Source organism: Raphanus sativus, chromosome 8 (genome assembly GCF_000801105.2).
Source record: "Raphanus sativus cultivar WK10039 chromosome 8, ASM80110v3, whole genome shotgun sequence".
In the NCBI taxonomy this organism is placed as follows: Eukaryota; Viridiplantae; Streptophyta; class Magnoliopsida; order Brassicales; family Brassicaceae; genus Raphanus; species Raphanus sativus.
Window position 1 is genome coordinate 3,924,746 of NC_079518.1, and position 18,378 is coordinate 3,943,123.

At 34.4% G+C, this 18,378-nt stretch overlaps 3 protein-coding genes across 3 annotated transcripts; all 3 read left to right on the forward strand.

The window, feature by feature from the left end:
• Positions 1-1,263: 1,263 nt before the first annotated feature.
• On the forward strand, positions 1,264-3,084 carry LOC108821827 (protein RGF1 INDUCIBLE TRANSCRIPTION FACTOR 1). The gene is made up of 4 exons (XM_018594821.2): positions 1,264-1,643; positions 1,715-1,918; positions 2,004-2,219; positions 2,350-3,084. The coding sequence occupies exons 1-4, from the start codon at positions 1,641-1,643 to the stop codon at positions 2,665-2,667; spliced, it is 741 nt and encodes a 246-aa protein (XP_018450323.1). The 5' UTR covers positions 1,264-1,640; the 3' UTR covers positions 2,668-3,084.
• Positions 3,085-7,487: 4,403 nt separating this feature from the next.
• LOC108821026 (uncharacterized) lies at positions 7,488-8,554 on the forward strand. The gene has a single exon (XM_018594072.2). The coding sequence runs from the start codon at positions 7,682-7,684 to the stop codon at positions 8,309-8,311; it is 630 nt and encodes a 209-aa protein (XP_018449574.1). The 5' UTR covers positions 7,488-7,681; the 3' UTR covers positions 8,312-8,554.
• Positions 8,555-15,003: 6,449 nt separating this feature from the next.
• Positions 15,004-15,999, forward strand: LOC130498487 (protein MIZU-KUSSEI 1-like). The gene has a single exon (XM_056991886.1). It carries the CDS (start codon positions 15,132-15,134, stop codon positions 15,891-15,893), a length of 762 nt encoding a protein of 253 aa, XP_056847866.1. The 5' UTR covers positions 15,004-15,131; the 3' UTR covers positions 15,894-15,999.
• Positions 16,000-18,378: the final 2,379 nt, after the last annotated feature.

Below are 18,378 nucleotides of genomic sequence, written 5' to 3' on the forward strand. Positions count from 1 at the left end.
TAATACATGTCCAAAATGATCAAAAATATCAAAAGTTTTGAAGAGACTGAACAAAAATTCAAAATGTCCATTTTCTAAGTTTCTCATAATTATAACATCAAAAGGAAATTAAAAAGAAGGAGACTGCAGATTTTCAATAGCTTAGGAGGAAAGAGAAAAATGAATCAACGCATCTTAAGTTTCATACGATAATTCACTTCAAAATGGAGGTTGGGTTAAGAAGTGTTCAAATCCAAAACATGAATTTATTCCAAAATATATTCCATTTAAAAAATAGTTTGACATTTTAAGTGCTCTAAAACTAAATCGTTATTTTCTGCTGCGACACCGGCTTTAATACATTTCTGTTGCTCTCTTATGCAAATTTAATTTTCAACATGATACATAACTCTTCGGTTACCATATTAAAATTGAAATGCATCGTTGCCCATAATGACGTCTAAGTACAACAGATTCTCAAAGCCGACATGGTTTGACTTATACCAGATAATCTAACTGATTAAAACGATGCATGCCACACAAATTACAATCACTGACTTTCTAAAATTATTACCCTCCAAATTTTTAATTTGCTTCCCGACTAAAATAAGCGAACTCCTATTATTTCTTGGATCACGTTACATAACGTGGCACCTAAACGCTGACCTATGGACCCGAAGCAGGACCTACCCTGCTATTAATTTCACAGCTTAGCTTGCCACGACTGTAAGTGTGAACCGGAGGGGACAAAAGCGTCGGCCACGTCCCACCAAAAAAAGGATGAGACGAGAAGGCTCTTCTCATCCAACGGCTCAGATCTCAATCTCACTAGACTAGTCTCTTCTCAGACCCGTCAATCTGTTTAGCTTTTCATCTATGACCACCTCTGCTTCTTTTAAGAACAAAGAATTAGGATAATGTCTTTCTAATTGTGACCAATACTTGATTTCCATTATTATTTCTTTTTCAAATTCAAGTGTGATCCTTCGTTTATATTTGTTGTATCAGTCTCAATCCTTAACTAGACTTGACATCCACATGTGTTTGTCTGCTATAATTTGTCAAAAACAAACATCATATAACAAAAGTTCGAAGTAGTAAAATTAGCACGAATGTATGATATAAATATATATTGAATACTAGACGTTTGGTAATAGATGATGGAAATAAGAAGGAACTCAAATATTTATGACCATTTGGGGACGATAATATCGCATTTTTACGTTATTAGTTAACCTTTACAAATAAATCCAAGTCTTGTAGAAACACACTCAACAGACACACATATTCATAGATACGTGTGTCTTTGGATCACTTAGAAAAAAGCGAGATAATGATTTCCCGAAACTAACTAAAGAACAAAACAAAATAAAAAAAATCCCAAGTAGAGAAGTCAGTAAATACTAAATATTATTGAGGAGAAAACAAAAAAAAAGATACCTTTAACAATTAACAAAAATATGAAACAACTGAAAAATATTCGAAAAATGTTTTCCTATGAGATATAAAGCTTATCGAGAGCGCCGCTTTCACTTACCTCTTCATCTACCTTCTTCTTCCTTCTCGTACGTTTTTCTAATGTGGAGCTAGCAAATCTGGCTATCGAAACCCCTAATCACAAGCTCAACCTGAGAGCCTTCAAGGCCAATCACAAGAAAGTCATGGTGATACTTCTTTTACCCTTTTGTTTTGTTTATCTTTTCATCTTTTCTAGTTTCTGACTTAAAAGTTTCAGAGCCCGATGATAAGAGCAGAGGAGGAAGAAGATTATACGAGTCCACCGTGGCTAATGCCAATGCTACGAGGCAGCTACTTTATCCCTTGTTCGATCCACGTCAACTCCAACAAAAACGAATGCAACATGTTCTGTCTCGATTGTGCTGGAACTACTTTTTGCTCTTACTGTCTGGTCAAACATAAAAACCATCGCGCTGTTCAGGTTCTAATATCTCGTTCTTGTTTTCCTTCCCTTAAAAAAAACATCGGGTTATTTATTTAGTAATGTAAATGAAATTAAATTGCAGATAAGGAGATCTTCTTACCACAACGTGGTAAGAGTGAATGAGATACAAAAATACTTAGACATCACTTGCGTTCAAACATATATAATCAACAGTGCAAGGATACTGTTCCTCAATGAAAGACCTCAGCCAAGAATCGGAAAAGGTGTTACAAACACTTGTGAAATATGTTGTAGAAGCCTTCTCGATTCTTTCCGCTTCTGCTCTCTAGGTTGCAAGGTATAAAAACATAAACCCATCACAGATGTCACTTCGGATGATTTATATAGTATAGTTTTGTTCATGATTTATGTGGATGTATGTTACACGTGGAATGACTGTATGCTCTTGGTTGTTTTTACTATTTCAGCTCGGGGGAATGAAGAGAGGGGATCAAAGTCTGACCTTCTCAATGAGAGGAAAGCAGGGGAGAGAGCATCAAGGTGGGTTGGAATCAGACGAGGCTACCACACCAACTAAACTGCGTAAGACCAATGCTTTCAACCGTCTGATGAGTGGTCTCTCAATCTCTACCGTTAGGTTTGATGACTATGGTCCAGGTGGTGATCAACGGTCTTCAAGCTCTGGCGATGAAGGTGGTTTCAGTTTTTCTCCGGGAACACCTCCGATATATAATCACCGGAATTCAAGCAGACGAAAAGGGATTCCACGCCGTGCTCCGTTCTAAAAAAAAATTACTTAATTACAATCCCGTATATTGAATATTAATAATTAATAAATTAATACTATAAATAGAAAATAGGGTAATAATACGCATCAATATTATAATGTGTAACTCTTGGGTAAAATCTAGGTTGTAGTCATAATGTTGAACATGGGCAGTGTCGTCTTTTTATAGTTTCTTTTCATAAATGATAAAGGGAACACAATTAGGCACATATATATACATAAATATATTTTAATATAAATATAGAAAAATTTAGATTATATAGTTAAGGGTTTGATGTACCTTTGCTAAAAAACGCATGGCTTTGTTTTGTGTTGCAATGTATTTTGTACATTAATTTGTTCATACTGTAATAATATGAAGTAAAACTGTAATAACTGGATCGTATATATAAACGCTGATGCGTTTTCTACTGCAGCTAATGTCTTCGCCATTGTGTATAGAATTTAATAGTCCACTTACCCTTACTTGATTTAAAACCAATTTATGAGAATATATAATTGAAATGGTGCGGTCATCATATACTTATATATGCATTTGTGTCTTAAAAGTCGTAAGAGTGACACAGAAATATATTGTTTTCAATAATGTTGATTGATTTGTTATAGCTTGACGTTATCAAGAAGAATATTGTAGTAGTACGCCAAGGAATGTTATTTGTATCAACGATCAATATGCTTTTTTGAAAGTAAGCTAGTGGATAGAGCCGTGTGGAATCTGAAAGGCAGCGATTCTCTGCCACCATTTAGAGAGACGGGTGTTCATCACCTTTATATGGTATCTTATTCAGTGTCATATTAGCTCTGGTAATCGAGGAATCTATATTGATTATTGTCATTATTTGATCATGTAACTGCTCTGCTTCTTGGGTGATCTTGTTCGTGTTTGTAATTTATCAAAGAAAATACCTAAAATGATAAATTTTCGCTTATTCAGAAAATTCAGAGTCCTAACTGAAATTGTGGATTGGCATAATTGGTTGATCGTTGTCTAAGTCTATAAATAGAAAGAACATATACGAACATAATATTTATTGAATTACTTCTAATCTTGTTTGAATAAAACCGTGACTTCTTACCATAAAAATAAAATAAAACCGTGACATTTTATTAACTATCATTACACAAAAACACGTTGACAAGAGAGTATTGCGGCCAAGAACGGGCACGTAATCCGTCAGATGGCCCCGCTGAGCCAGCGGCGCTGGCTAAGGCAACGACTGAAGGGGTTATTTTTGACTTCTCAATTGGTCGAACTTCCAACTTGTTGAGCGTCCTCGTCACTATGAATACGACACGACCATTCAGTTCAGAACTCGTGTGTTGGAAGGGTATGAGAGGACCACGTGAGGCCTTGGGTGGAGTTATCTTGTTCAGTCTCCCAAGACGTTAAGTAATACTCCTTAATTAGGATCGCTTACGACACTACAACTGGTCGGATAAGGATGTGTAATGTCTTTTTATGTATAGCTAGTATTTTAGCGTCGTTATGGGAACTGTAATTCGTTTATCTTTTTTTTTATAGTTTGGATACACCAGTTCTTGATAAACATAAAGATCTGTGAAATATCATTAACCAAATGTAGAGTTACGTGGTGCATCGTATAGTACTTTTTATAGTTTGATGTTTTAAAAATGTCAAATTACTATTCAGGATATCTATCAAAAGAAACTAGGTTTTCATCTATTATAATTTGGAGGTTTGTACTTTGTAGTAGGTTTACATTGTATATTACTTGTTATGTGTTTGTATATTGTAGGTTTGTACTTTTTATTAGGTTTACTTAAGGGCTGTTCTTTTGGTCAACGCGGCTAGTTACGGCAGCGACTGAAATTTAAGCTATCACCACTGCAAAATAAGGCATCCGAGAAACACCGCCAACCTGGTTTTCTTGACGCTGCGGCTGATCGCGAAGAATAGATGAAACGCTGAATATTTCAGCGTCAGCTGCTTCCCCATATTTTGTACTTGCGACAGTTTATCAGCGTTCATTTTAATTTCTGTGCCGTTAAATTTGTTTTCCGTCACACTATACTTTTCAGTCGCTGCCGCAACTAGCGGTGTTCACCAAAAGAACAGTCCTTTATATGGTTTTTAATGAATTTCAGGTAGTGGATTAGTTCTTAATAAACTTGGTCCGTAATGAAAACAGTAAATGTTTATCCACAAAAAATAAATAGTCAACTATACATGAATTATAAGTGGACGTGCGCTAATCTAACAGACAGCTCTATAAATGAGTCATGGAATTGGTGTCGATGAAGTGATGAACAATTATATTTTTATAGCAATTTATATAAGGCCGCTAGATGAGCCAGTTTGGCCCAAGTTATTAGTGGACCCTGATGAGCTCAAACCTGGTCACCTTCAATATCAACATGCTTATTCACAATGAAAACTAGACATGTGTAGTTTGGCCATGTAAATTGATAAATCTGAATTTGATGTGTTTTGAACTTTGGATCTTTACCCCATTTCCAAATCTGTTATTTCCAAACCAGCTGTATCACTCGACCACACGATTGTGTGATTAGTATGAATTGGATAATATGAACATGTTTTAAAAAGACTGTAACACGTAATTAAGAGTCAGATATCAACCACGATTTATTTAAGGCGAAATTAGGTGTACTTCTGGTTAAGGAACAAAAGGACGTGCAAGGAGATTATGTTGACACAAGATGGTTTATATATGCCATCGTATTTTGAATTTGTTTTATTAATATTTTAATTTGTTTGTATAATATATGGTTTTTTGTTGTTGATAAAGGTGATAAGAATTTTTTTCGTAACTTTGATAAAGGTAATATATGGTTGTTAATAAACACGAACTTGTCGCGTTAACATGTGAAAATCAACACAACCACATTCATTTTCCTGGTCATGGAATTTTAGTATTATGCATTGATTTGATTCTTGTGAAGATCTTTTTCTCGTGTGGGATATCTTGTGATTATTTCATGCACACGAAGTTGCTGAAACAACGTTATCAGAATGCGATCGTTTAGTCATCGACTCATACGGCCAGGTGTGACCGTAATGAACACACGATTAAAAGCAGTTTTACGTACGTGTGCTGATGTGCATATTTGCGTTACGTATATAATCAAAATTATCCAACAGATCAACATACACGTATTGCTCTTCCACACATGCTTCTTTACATAAATTATTCATTTTGGGTAATTAGAAATTTCTAAGCCGATTTATAATTAATTTGTTTATGTATTTGGCCATTATTTGCAGTTACAGCTGATTTATTTAATTTAAGTCTTTGTTGATACTTTACATACGTGTTGATGATACATTGATACGCTTATCTAGGTCTTTGTTGATACTTTACATGTTGATGATAATTGAATATGCTTACCAAGGTCTTTGTTGAAACTTTACATACAAATTGATGATATATTGATATGCTTATTTAGGTCATCAGTTATACTTTTCATACAAGTTGATTATAATTTATACACTGGTATCCTCTTAGTATTAATAGAGGAGCAATTAAAAAGAACAACTTTTAAAGAGTAGAATTATTACCATGTTGCCATTTTGCATAGATGTCTTCTTCATAATTCACCTCAGCCTTCCTATGCATTAATCTTTAAATTATTAGATTATTTACATCAGTTGCCATTGATATGTCACAAATTTACAGCATGATTTTTCATTACATTTTGACTATAGTTACTGATTTTTGTTTTTGATGACCTAATCTATGAAACGTAGTGGTAACTGAAATAATGATTGATAGCTAACTATTTCTATAATTACGACCATGACTTATTCAAAATGTAAATGTTAATGTGTCTCCCTCTCTCTCTAAAATGTTAACGTTTTTTGGTTAAAATTTTTACAATAGGAAAATACAATTAATATTCCACCATCTAGAAGTCTTTTGGTTCTAGTCCACAATTTGTATTCTACAATAAAAAATAAAAAATCAATATTAAAATGCTAGATCAGTAGAGTTTACATCTCAATTTAATTTACCGGTTTTCTCAAGTGAGAGTAATGTATATTAGTATTTTCGGGATTTTAGAAGATCACAATTTTATTGAATTAAACATTCAGGAAGCATATTATTGGATTACACCACACAAATACTTAAACACGTAACATGTCCTCTTTATAGGATTGCAGAGGTATTATATTTAATTTCTATACCTTTCTTAATTAAATTTGTAAATAGTTATGCTACTAACCTTTGTTTGTTCTCTTTATAGGATTACAGACAATGGAGTTTAATTTCTATAAGTGGCGATTCTTTTTTTTAATGTTTTTTTAATTTTTTTGCCCTCCTTTTCTGTTTATTATTAATAGTACTTTAATGTCTTATTTATGTTTTTTAAAATATTATTCAGCATTTATTTTTTGTCAACAATTATGTCTTATAAATTTCAAGTGAATGACCCATTTCAAACTTGAGATAGATTCTTATATTTTAAAACAAATATAAATCCATAAAGTAATCTTATTTTAAATCAATATGTCTATCCTCAACTTTTCAACATAAGACATGATATTTGTTATTTGTATCCTCTAATACATATGTTCGTGTTATCATTGTCTCACTTTTATCATATTTTACATATTCATACTATACATGTATATTAACAATTTAAAAAATATTAGGTACGTAAAATAATTTATTAATTTTTTCATCCCGCGCAAAACGCGGATCATATCCTAGTGTTTTAATTAATTCGCTAATTATAGAGATGTATACTAAACACCGACACAAAAAAGTAGAAAATCAAACACCATGTGAGGAAAAATGAATTCGATTAGTACGTTTAATTACCACAATCAATATTTCTCTCAACATTACCGAAAGTCATACCCAACCATAACCGGATTACTAGTTCCGAATTTGATTAGCCGGTTTAGAATTCGGCTTACCTCTCTCCCTTCTTCTTCTATATATAACCCAACTGTTCTTGAATCTTTCTTGTCCTTTACTCGTTCAATCGATTTCAAATCGCTTCTGGACTTTTTCTTCACATCTATTGACATGGGAATCTGTGTATCGCTCAACCGAAGAGACTCCAACTCTTCCCCAACGGTGAAGATCGTCTCCGTCAACGGCGATCTACGGGAATACAATGTGCCGGTGCTAGCATCTCAGGTCCTCGAAGCCGAATCGGCGGCATCTTCGTCCTCCTCTTACTTCATCTGCGATTCGGATTCTCTCCACTACGACGATTTCATCCCGGCGCTCGAATCGGAAGCGCCGCTTCACGCCGAGCAGATCTACTTCGTCCTTCCGGTATCTAAACGGCGGAACCGTCTGACGGCGCCGGAGATGGCGGCACTCGCCGTCAAAGCAAGCGTCGCTATACAAAACTCCGTCGGGAAAGATTTTCGCCGGCGTAAAAAGGGGAGAATCTCGCCGGTCATGATGCCAGCTCAGCAGCCTAACGGTTCTGTTGATGCTGTTAACGGGAAAGCGAGCGAGTCAACGGTTAGGAAGGAAAGGCCGTTGGTGAAGAGAACGGCGACGTTTAGGGCTTCGAGTGGTTATACTTATAACCGGTCCGGTTCGGTACGTAATTTGAGAAGGCATACTTCGAAGCGAGCAAAGTTGGCGGTTCGATCGTTTAGGCTGAAACTGTCAACGATCCACGAAGGCTCAGTCGTTTAGATTGGCTTTATAACTCTTTAATTTTGGTGAGGAGCAAACAAATTATTAGAATAAGCATATAATATTATTTGAGGTTGCACAAAAAAAAACATATAATATCATTTGCAATTTTGTTTTCGTTTGTTATAAACTGATGAAACAATATCAGATGAAGAAAAACATTTTGTAAGTCTGTATATTTCTTTTCTTTTACGTTATTTGTTTGTTTGTTTGATTGTATATATTGGTGACGTACCTCAGGTCCTCAGGCTATAGAAAAGCATAAATGTTACCAATAATGTGTGTGATTGGCGATGTTACTATAACAAAGACAATCATAATTTATAACCATACTTAAGGTTAATACTAGCTAAGTTATAAACCTTTAAGTGGTTCTTATATGGTTCCTTCCATAACTGAATGTATAAGTATAATTAATCTGAAAAACTAAACTCTAATAAAGTTTTATAACAATTTTAATATAATTAAATTCAATATTTCCAAAAATACTTGCGGATCTAATTATATTAATCATCTTTGTATGTTATTCAAACTTTGAGTATATGTGTCATATGGAAACGACCTTAGGTTCATTCACTAGTAACCGAGGTTTTTTCTCCCTACACGCCGAGTTACATACTCTGCTGTCGGATATGAAATCTCCACTTCAATTGGACCATCAAGATATGACTTTTGAGATAGATTGTCAACAACTGGTCAAGATCATCAGAGACGAGAAAGAAAAAGACTGGTCATCTTTATTAGTCGAATTTGAAGAGTTTCATCATTGTCATTCTATGTTTAATTTTTGTTCTTTACGTTTTATCCCTCGTTCTTGTAATGTCTGAACCGACAACCTTGCAAAAGGAACTCGAGCTTGTGAAATCATCTTTTTCCATGTAAACTCTAGAATTCCAACGTGGATAGCTCAAACCAACCATACGGAAACTCTTTAATAATATATGGAGCTTTTGTCGCAAAAAAAAAGAGTATATGTGCCATTCAATTATAGATTTCAAAGAGTCTTAATATTTTTATATATATTGGGGAATACTATATATTTTTGAGAAAATCAGGTTAGCTTATAAGAATTTATGCTATATGGAGTAGAAGAATTCTAGATAAAGCTAATATAGTTATTCTTATCAAACTTTTGCAGTTCATATCGCTATAATTGGTCTAATTCAGCAGTTATGAAGCTATTTGGACTTTGAATGGTACGTTTCTTATAATTTTAGGTTTAAGAACAAATCAAAAGCGTTATAAATGCTGCATTCATAATAATTAATATTAATTGACTTTTTAGGGCTTGATATAGATATGTCATGTTAATAAGGTCGATTTTCCATTTAAAAAGTTTGTTAGAATTCCTGGATGTGGTAGGGGGCGCTTCTAATTATCACTCAAAACTTTTGTTGATTAGTGCCTTGATTGATACAAATTTAATATTGTCTTTGTCATCATTGCATGAGATGTATATCAATTTCCAGTCAATTAGGCTTTTGGCTGGTAAAATGTTGTATAATATAAGAATGCTTCAGTACTTAATAAGTATATGAAGAGTCCACTAGCTCAAGGCACATATAAATGCTTGATAATTCATGCCATCATTAAGGCACTATATAGTTATAGACATTAATCTTATATTATTGCCCACTAATCATATGTAGTGTATACTACATATATTCGAATTGTAATTAGCTCTATATGTCTATATGGTTCCAGTGATCAAGAATGTTGATAATATTAAATAATAAATGTAATATACACAGCTAGAAGATGGAGAAAGTAGAATTAACACTTTTAATGTGGTGCGGTTACAATAATTTCAAAGCATGTTCCCTCTCTTCAAGTGTGCCCTTAATTCGACTAAACCACTTAAATCTTACTTACCTCTTAGATAATAAACAGGCGTATTATTAGAGGACAACAAATATTTAACAATAACTGTTATAAATTAATAATGTATGCCGGCCTAACAATGTAGTAAAAACATACGTGAATCGACATGTAAAAAGGAGTGTGGAATGCGGAGTTTCGGACTGTGATTTAACACAAAAAGTGTGGACTGTGGATTTTTCTTTTCTGGTCATTCGGTTCCTGTTTGGCAATTTTATGGCATATATATGTAGTCGAAGCTGTAAGTAGCTAGCGTATCCATAAAAATATTATGTAATACATAGTAGATATTGATTTCGTGAATAGTAGAAATCATGAAATTTCTTGATTATATGATTATCTTTGATGATATCTTAAGTTAATAGAAATGTGTAACAAAACCTCTATTGATGCGGAGAGATTGGACATACTACACTAACGAATGTAAGCCGACAATCTCCGAGCGAGGATAAAAAGTGATAATGGAAACAAAGCAATCACAAAAGCATTGGCTTTTCATGTTTTTCCCTTTTTCATATGATCCAAGACCAGAAAGAGCATTGTATCATTCAAGTTTTGCTAATGAGTACTTGTAATATTTTTGTTAGACCAAATAACTTTCAAACCATAAGATGTTTTATACTAAAACAAAACTGAGGATAGAGTTCGGTTATAACGTAGCTTGTACAGCTGTAATAAAATTTAACTCCCATTATCTGTTGCCAATCACCCCATTGTGGTTATTACTAACCTAGCCAATAAAACTCATGATTAAGTAAGACTAGAGATTAGACTGTATGCTGTCTTACTAATACTGATATATGCTTTCATCTACTTTGTATGTAGTTATCTATAATTGTTACATTCATCATCTTCCTTCGTGATTAACAAATACAATCGTATGATTTCTTGAAAGTTTGATCATAAACGAGATGCTTATAATATGTAAATAGTGCAATATGACAGAATAACACTATATAATGTTTCTAATGATTTTGCAACTCAATTCCATCATTCTAGTGACAAATGACTATTTTCAGAAATAACTCGGGTTTATTTAGAATGATTATCTTTTTTTTTTTACTTTAAATTTCTATTTTTATTAAACTGAAAAGAAACTATTACAACTCTACTACTAAAAAACACGATCTCTACGACAAAGACACTACAAACTTTTACAAAACTCTTCTTCGCCAAAAAAATCTCCCAACTCTTGTAATTATTCACTTCCAACTCTTCACAAAAAACGTTTCTCTTTAACTCCCAATTAACCCATTCTGCTAAACCAAGTTTCCATCAGAGTTATATCTGTCCTCCTCGGGTTATGAACCCTCGACAATGGATCAATTCTGGCCTGCACAGTCTGCTTAATCTCCTTAATCACAGCCTGTGCTTGCCGAAAGACCTGCTTAATCTCCTTATTTAGAATGATTATCAAGTAGATTTGTGTGCGTGTTGTATTACCAGTCATTACATGAGATTGCAAATGTTGCTAGTCAACAACTTAATAAAAAGTATTGTCGTTATATATGAATATCAAATTTCACGATGTCGATATACGAAGCTTCCTATACAAATTAGTCAACAACTTAGTGATTAGGTAGTACAAAACTAATAGTTATATAAGACAAAGCCTAAAGATGATGTTGAACATTATTTTGAAATTTGATTCCTCAAGGCACCAGGGGCGAAGGCAAAGCATAGGTTAGGGGTGCACGTGAACCCATACAAATAGTAAGTTACAAAATTTTATTCTTAAAATCATTAAAATTTGCTAGGTAAAATGGTAAAAAGCATGTCCAAAAGCATATCATGCACCCATAATTTATCAAGTTTACCTCTTTCTTATTTCTTATGTGTCTTATCAATAATGCACCCATGGAATAAAACTCCTGGCTTCGCCCCTGCAAAGGACCATACTATGATGCATTTTTTTTTACCAATTAGGTTAAAATATGTAATCTCATAAATTCTTCCATTATGCAAAACTATCATGAGTCAATATGTAAAGTTTAGAAGCAATGATTAAATAAAGTATCTTACGAAATGCTATAAAAAATACCGGAGCATGATTTGGTTGTAATCATTGCTCTAGGCATGCTTGTTCTTAAGCCCTCACGCCCTACATCATTCTTTTCCTGTATCATTCTTTTCATGCTACACCCTTTTAACATTTTCTTGGTAAAGGCATGTATATATTCTAGTGATGACAGTATATTTCGAGAGTTTACCTTCCATTTTATCAATAACGATATACATGTCGATCACACATATTACAAAAAGGTGTTAAGAAAGAGTATGACACGGGGTTCCAACATCAACAAATGATGTAAAGCAAATAAAGCCTGAGTTTTATGGTGATTATTTTCTTGATATGATTGAATAAATTCAGTATAATGTTAATACTGTTTTGATCACGAAAGAAATAAAAAGTTGAAGTTTACCAAAAAAAAAAAGTTGAATATATTAAAAAAAAGAGAAGAGAAAATGGTTGGAACTGTCAAATGGACTGACGCACGCGCACCCTTCGGTGTTCGATTGGATACTGCATCAACAGTTGGGCCCCGCTCTTCTATCATACGACACGTAGACCCCATTTCTGCACCTTCCTTCCTACAGTGTCTTGTTATTTAACTCATGATTTATTTTTTTTTGCGCAAATTGGGATATATTAAAAAGACTCAAGTCCATACCAAACATAAAAATCTAAGGCCCAAAAATGCACAGCCCAGATAAAAAGACAACTAAACAAAACGGGCCCAAGCCCACGAAAAACACTCTCCACCGACAAACGCTAATCGCCCTCACCGCGAATCTTGAGACCGCTGCGATTCCACCGCCGGAGAAGACTGCTCCGATGCAGGGCCAGCGTCTCAACGGCCACAATGCGCATATGCCTCTACGCCTTCTACCCCTTCAACCCCGTAGCTCCTTCCAAAGAGAGAGAATCAATCGATCAACATAGATCGAGATCTCACCTTAGCGCTCCGAAGCTACCACGCACAGATCCAACTATATTCCGGTTGAGAGCATCTTCAAACGATTCAAGTGCTCATTCAACCACCGCGCACACCAGAACGGAGAGATAAACCGGGGACCCTAACCACCGCCTCCATCTCACATAAACCCGACAGAACAACACCGACTCCCACAGAGCCAAAGAGAACCCAAAACGTCTTAATAATCAAAGACCACTGATGCCGACGACGCAGAGCTGACGGAGCCTCCACCCCCGGGGAACAAGATTCGGCGACGGCGGAGCTAGCTGAGCCTCCACCTCTCGGCAACCGATCTGGGAAAAACAACCACTCCCTCTTTCTTTAACGCCGTTACCTTGCAATGATTGGAAAACCTAAACGGAAAAGGACCCATATCACCGGACCGGCGGTGGCTATGAAAGCCCATCCGCCGGCCGGAGCTCTATTCTCTCTCTCTTTCTCTCTCTCTTCTTTTTTGACCTACTGTTTTAACTCATGATTTAACTAATTTTTTATTTTTACGGATAAAAAATGGTTTTTATATATCTTTTTTTCCATATAAAGATTTTATTAAAAAAAGGAACATACCCAAAACCGGGACAAGCCCAAACGATACAAACCAGCCCGAAGGCCCAAACGACAAAACAAGCCCGACACTAGGGCAAACGAAATGGACCACGCCCAAACCCACAGACTAAACGGTGCACACCCAGCCACGTGTCTGATCCCTTCGCGTACCAGCCCACGTGTTCAAACCAGTCACCGTTCGAGACACGCGTCTCCTTTCCACTGAAACGGAGACCAAACACCGGAGAAAGCAAAAGACCGCCGCTCCTCCGCAACGCACTAGAACCAAACCGGAGAATCGCCGTCTCCACCATCTTTGCCGACGAATCCACCCCCAACGACTGTATTAGAGGTATAGGATTGCGCCGGAAACTCAAACTCCGGAGATAGACGCTGTATCACTATACAGCTCCTCGCCGTACCACATCTATGACATGCGTGTACCACGCATGCATCGTCATCACCACCGCCTCTTTCACCAGGACCACGTGATCGAGATCTCCTCTTTAAGCCGGCCGCCTCACCTGAGAAAAAGTAACGACGCCGGAGTCATAAGCCGGACGGTCACCAGAAGAGAAGCGCACCACCGGAGTACTCTAGCTAAACAAACTCCCACACCCTCAAAACTATCTCAACCTCTAAAGAGAGGAAGAGGAAACGAGAGAAAACCTCTCTCTAGGAGAAGATGAGAGAGAGGCGTTCTTTTTATTTTAAATGATTTTTATATATCTTATTAATGAAACAGTTTTTAGTTTTTTTTAATAAAAATCTAAAAAAAATTAAGAACCGTCTATTACTCCAATCTAAGAATCCTAGTTAAGAGCCGAGGTCTTCACTATTCTCCTTCCATATATGTGGTATTCTTTTGATGCAAATTTATTTTATTGATTTTACATCTGTATTTTTTATAACTATTATTTAAGATTTATATGATAAGAGATCAACTTTTTTTTAAAGAGGTAATATACATTTTTAATTTTAGGCTTGATGAGCAAACAAATGAAGGATCCTTCTTTCTGTTTCATATTTTCTTACTATTTAAACCGTGATGTTGTTTGATAAAAAACCGTGATGTTATTTGATAAAAAAAAAAAACCGTGATGGTCTTGTGGTAAATGCACAAATAACCACGAGATTTTGCCATTATGCAAATAAGCTCGATTTTCTCGTTTTATTAGAAATTTACACTAGACTAAAGAATGAAAGAGACATAAAGTATTACTAAAATATAATTATATATTAAAAGAAATTAAACAAAGAAAAGTCGCCACTCTCCATGATCATACCACCACCATCTACCTATACATATATGTCACCAATCTTGCTCTTCTTCTTCATACCAAAGATAACAATATTATCTTCTTCTTTAATTTCCCTCTCAACTTAATACCTCAAAAAAAGAAAAGAGTGAAATAACCATGAGAACTATGGTTGATTTAGGAAAGCAAAGAGGTCATCATCCTCATCACATGCAAACCATAAACACTGCGACTACCGTCGACTGCGCTAGTGAACTCCGTCACCGGAGAACTCTCCGTTCATTCATCGAATGCATGCTCCCATACTGTTGCACCTACCAACAACCTTCTCCTTCAACCCAAAACGACACCGTTTCAGTCTCTTCCTCTGCTTCATCATCATCTTCCTCTTCAGACCACTCCACCTCCTCTTCCTCCCATAGTAATAGCATAGTTAGTGGAACTTTCTTCGGACACCGTCGTGGAAGAGTCAGTTTCTGTCTCCAGGACGCCGCCGTTGGATCTTCTCCGCTTCTCCTCCTTGAACTAGCTGTTCCCACGGCAGCCTTAGCCAAAGAGATGGATCAAGCAGGTGTTCTACGCATAGCCCTCGAGTGCGACCGTCGTCGAAGCACAAACAGCAGCAACAGTCGAGTGTCGTCGATCTTTGACGTTCCTGTGTGGTCCATGTACTGCAACGGAAGGAAGATGGGGTCTGCTGTGAGGAGAAAGGTGACGGAGAACGACGCCGTTTTCTTAAAGATGATGCAGTCTGTTTCGGTCGGAGCTGGAGCTGTGCCGTTGGATGAGAAGGAGCAGACGCTTTACCTGAGAGCGAAGTTCGAGCGAGTCACTGGGTCGAGCGACTCTGAATCGTTTCATATGATGAATCCTGGTGGTAGTTATGGACAGGAGCTTAGTATATTTCTTTTGAGATCGTGAGATTCAGTATGGTGTGGTTATATTATTAAAAGATTCTTGTCTTAGCTCATGTAGATTGTAAAATTAAAAAAAACTTCAAATTTGAAATTTCATCTTTTTATTTGCATTTTGATAATTACAATTACATATTCTATTTATAATTATTAAATATTTTCTATTTTGATCTTAAAAAATTTATGATCTTAAATGTCAGACTAATTTCTATAAATTTAAGTTTATAAAAGTAATTAAAAAGTTTAAACAAGCTTTATAATATTTTAAAAGTAATATAAGACAACAAAAATATTACAAAACAAACTTAATAAAAAAAATTTAGAAAAGTACATGAAAACATAATTATTATAGAAGTTTAAATATTACAACAACACTAATAATTTTATAAATTTGTTCTGGAAGATCCAAAATCTTCAAACTATTTTTCAAACAAATTTTGTATAACTGAAGATGATTGTTGTTGTTGTTGTTCTTGGCATCTTTTTGTACGATTCTTTCTTGTTCAGAATGAATGTACTCACGATTATTAATATATCACCAATAGAAGCTAAGTTTTTAGTAATATTTTATTTTCCTTTTTACCTTTTTAAAAATAAATTATAGAAATAATTTTGTGGAATAATGTGATATTTTGGTTATAGTTTAATATTTAACTATGCATTTCTATTTCTAGTTTAATATTTTATTGTAAGCATTTATTAATTAATATTTATGTAATATTTTATATATGTGTTAGTTATTTATCAAAGTTTTATGAGCTTATATTAGTTGTCACAAATATAATGACCATAATGTATTTGAAATTAGTTTCAAAATTATATTTTTGAAGAAACATTTTTAAACTTTAAATATAGAGTTTGAGAAATTTCAAAATTAAGAGTGCTTGAGATGCTCTAAGATTGTGTAAATCTCTTAAAATCAGTTAAAGGCGACGCCAAATAAATATCACATTTAAAAAGCTATATATATTATTCTTTAAAAATGTTGGTCTTATAGAAGTAATAAATTTAAACTGCAAATAAAATAGGAAAATTAGAACAAATAACCAAAACACAAATTCAGTAACTACCAAAAACTAATCCCTCTCTTCTATTTTCTCCTCCTATTTCTCTCAATTTTCTCTCCATAAATCTAATTTACTTTTTTTTGTTATTTGATATAATTATAGACTTAACTTTTACCTGGAGTTGCTAATTTTATTGGTAAAGCTTTTTTGAGGTGCTAGATTTTAAAAAGAAGAAGCTATTGATAATTTATGTAGATTAAATTTAAAGGAAGGTACCTTTCTTGACTCGGTTCATTCGTAACACTTTTTATTAATTAAGCAAAGAGTAAATATCGTTTAATCACAATTTTTGAAAATAATTAAAATGCAAAAAATAAAATTAAGTAGAAATTTTATTGGATATCCCTTTTTAGTTTATCTTCACAAAATAACATTCAAAGAGAAAAATGACAAAACAATGTTTTATTAAAGAGTAAAATATACATTTATATCATTTGGATTAAATAATATAGATTTAGAGTTTAAAGTTAAGAGATGAATTTTGGGGATGGAGTTTGAAATAAAAAATAAATACTAAAACTTCAAAATAAAAAGATAATTTTATTTTTAAGTGCTATTTTATGACAAAAATTAATAAAAAGACTATTTGAAAGAATTGTCAAAAATTAAGTTGTGGAAAAATATTGTGGAATCTTTTTTTTTTCGAACACCGTTGAATCTTATTTCTAAACGTGATTTAACCATTCCATAGGTTACCAAAGGGGGCCAGATAGTTACAAACTAAACCGGTTTACCATGGTTCGAGTATTTTTTCAAGTATTTATCTTGTAATTACTAATTCCTTGAAAATTCCAAGGTACACAGTCAGTCATGTCAATTGCACGTACGGTGCCTCGTGAACTTCCATGCTAAAGCAGTGTGCGATTGAGACCAGACAGAGAACCACAAGATTGTGTGTCTTAGTTTTAGCTTCGGAGTTTGGTTCGGTTCCAAATCAGTGCCAATGTCGGACCTCTTTTTGCTTTTGCTTTTGTTTTTGTTTACTTGTCTCTTTGATCGCACCGAGCTTCATTTCAACGTCGTTCAACTCATTCCCTTTATTTATAATGTTTTAAAAACAAAACGCATTCCCTTTTTGTTATTTGAATCTTTGATTTGATACAATAATTTAAGACTGGGATCGAATGACAAACAAGAAACATTATAATACAGACGCACGCTCTAGCTGATTATCAGATATTTTGTTGTGTTGTGCTGTTCATAGAATGTAGTCAAGAACTTTCAACATGTACAAACAAAGAAAACCAGTATTAAACCACGGAATTATTCCCCACGCAAAATTAATTAAACGAAGCTAAATATTTCACATAATACTTCAGAAAGAATAGAGACACTCTCCCATTAATGATATCATGAAATACATTCATGCACCAAAATATCGATTAAGACCAAATTACTAATCAAGGAAAACTACTTTAGTATAAT

Excerpts from the sequence above, each read along its gene's own strand:
- LOC130498487 (XM_056991886.1), top strand. The coding sequence starts at position 15,132 with ATGAGAACTATGGTTGATTTAGGAAAGCAAAGAGGTCATCATCCTCAT.
- LOC108821026 (XM_018594072.2), top strand. The coding sequence starts at position 7,682 with ATGGGAATCTGTGTATCGCTCAACCGAAGAGACTCCAACTCTTCCCCA.
- LOC108821827 (XM_018594821.2), top strand. Across the intron at positions 1,919-2,003 it reads AAAACCATCGCGCTGTTCAG|ATAAGGAGATCTTCTTACCA; the intron begins GTTCTAATATCT and ends ATTAAATTGCAG. Across the intron at positions 2,220-2,349 it reads TCTGCTCTCTAGGTTGCAAG|CTCGGGGGAATGAAGAGAGG; the intron begins GTATAAAAACAT and ends TTACTATTTCAG.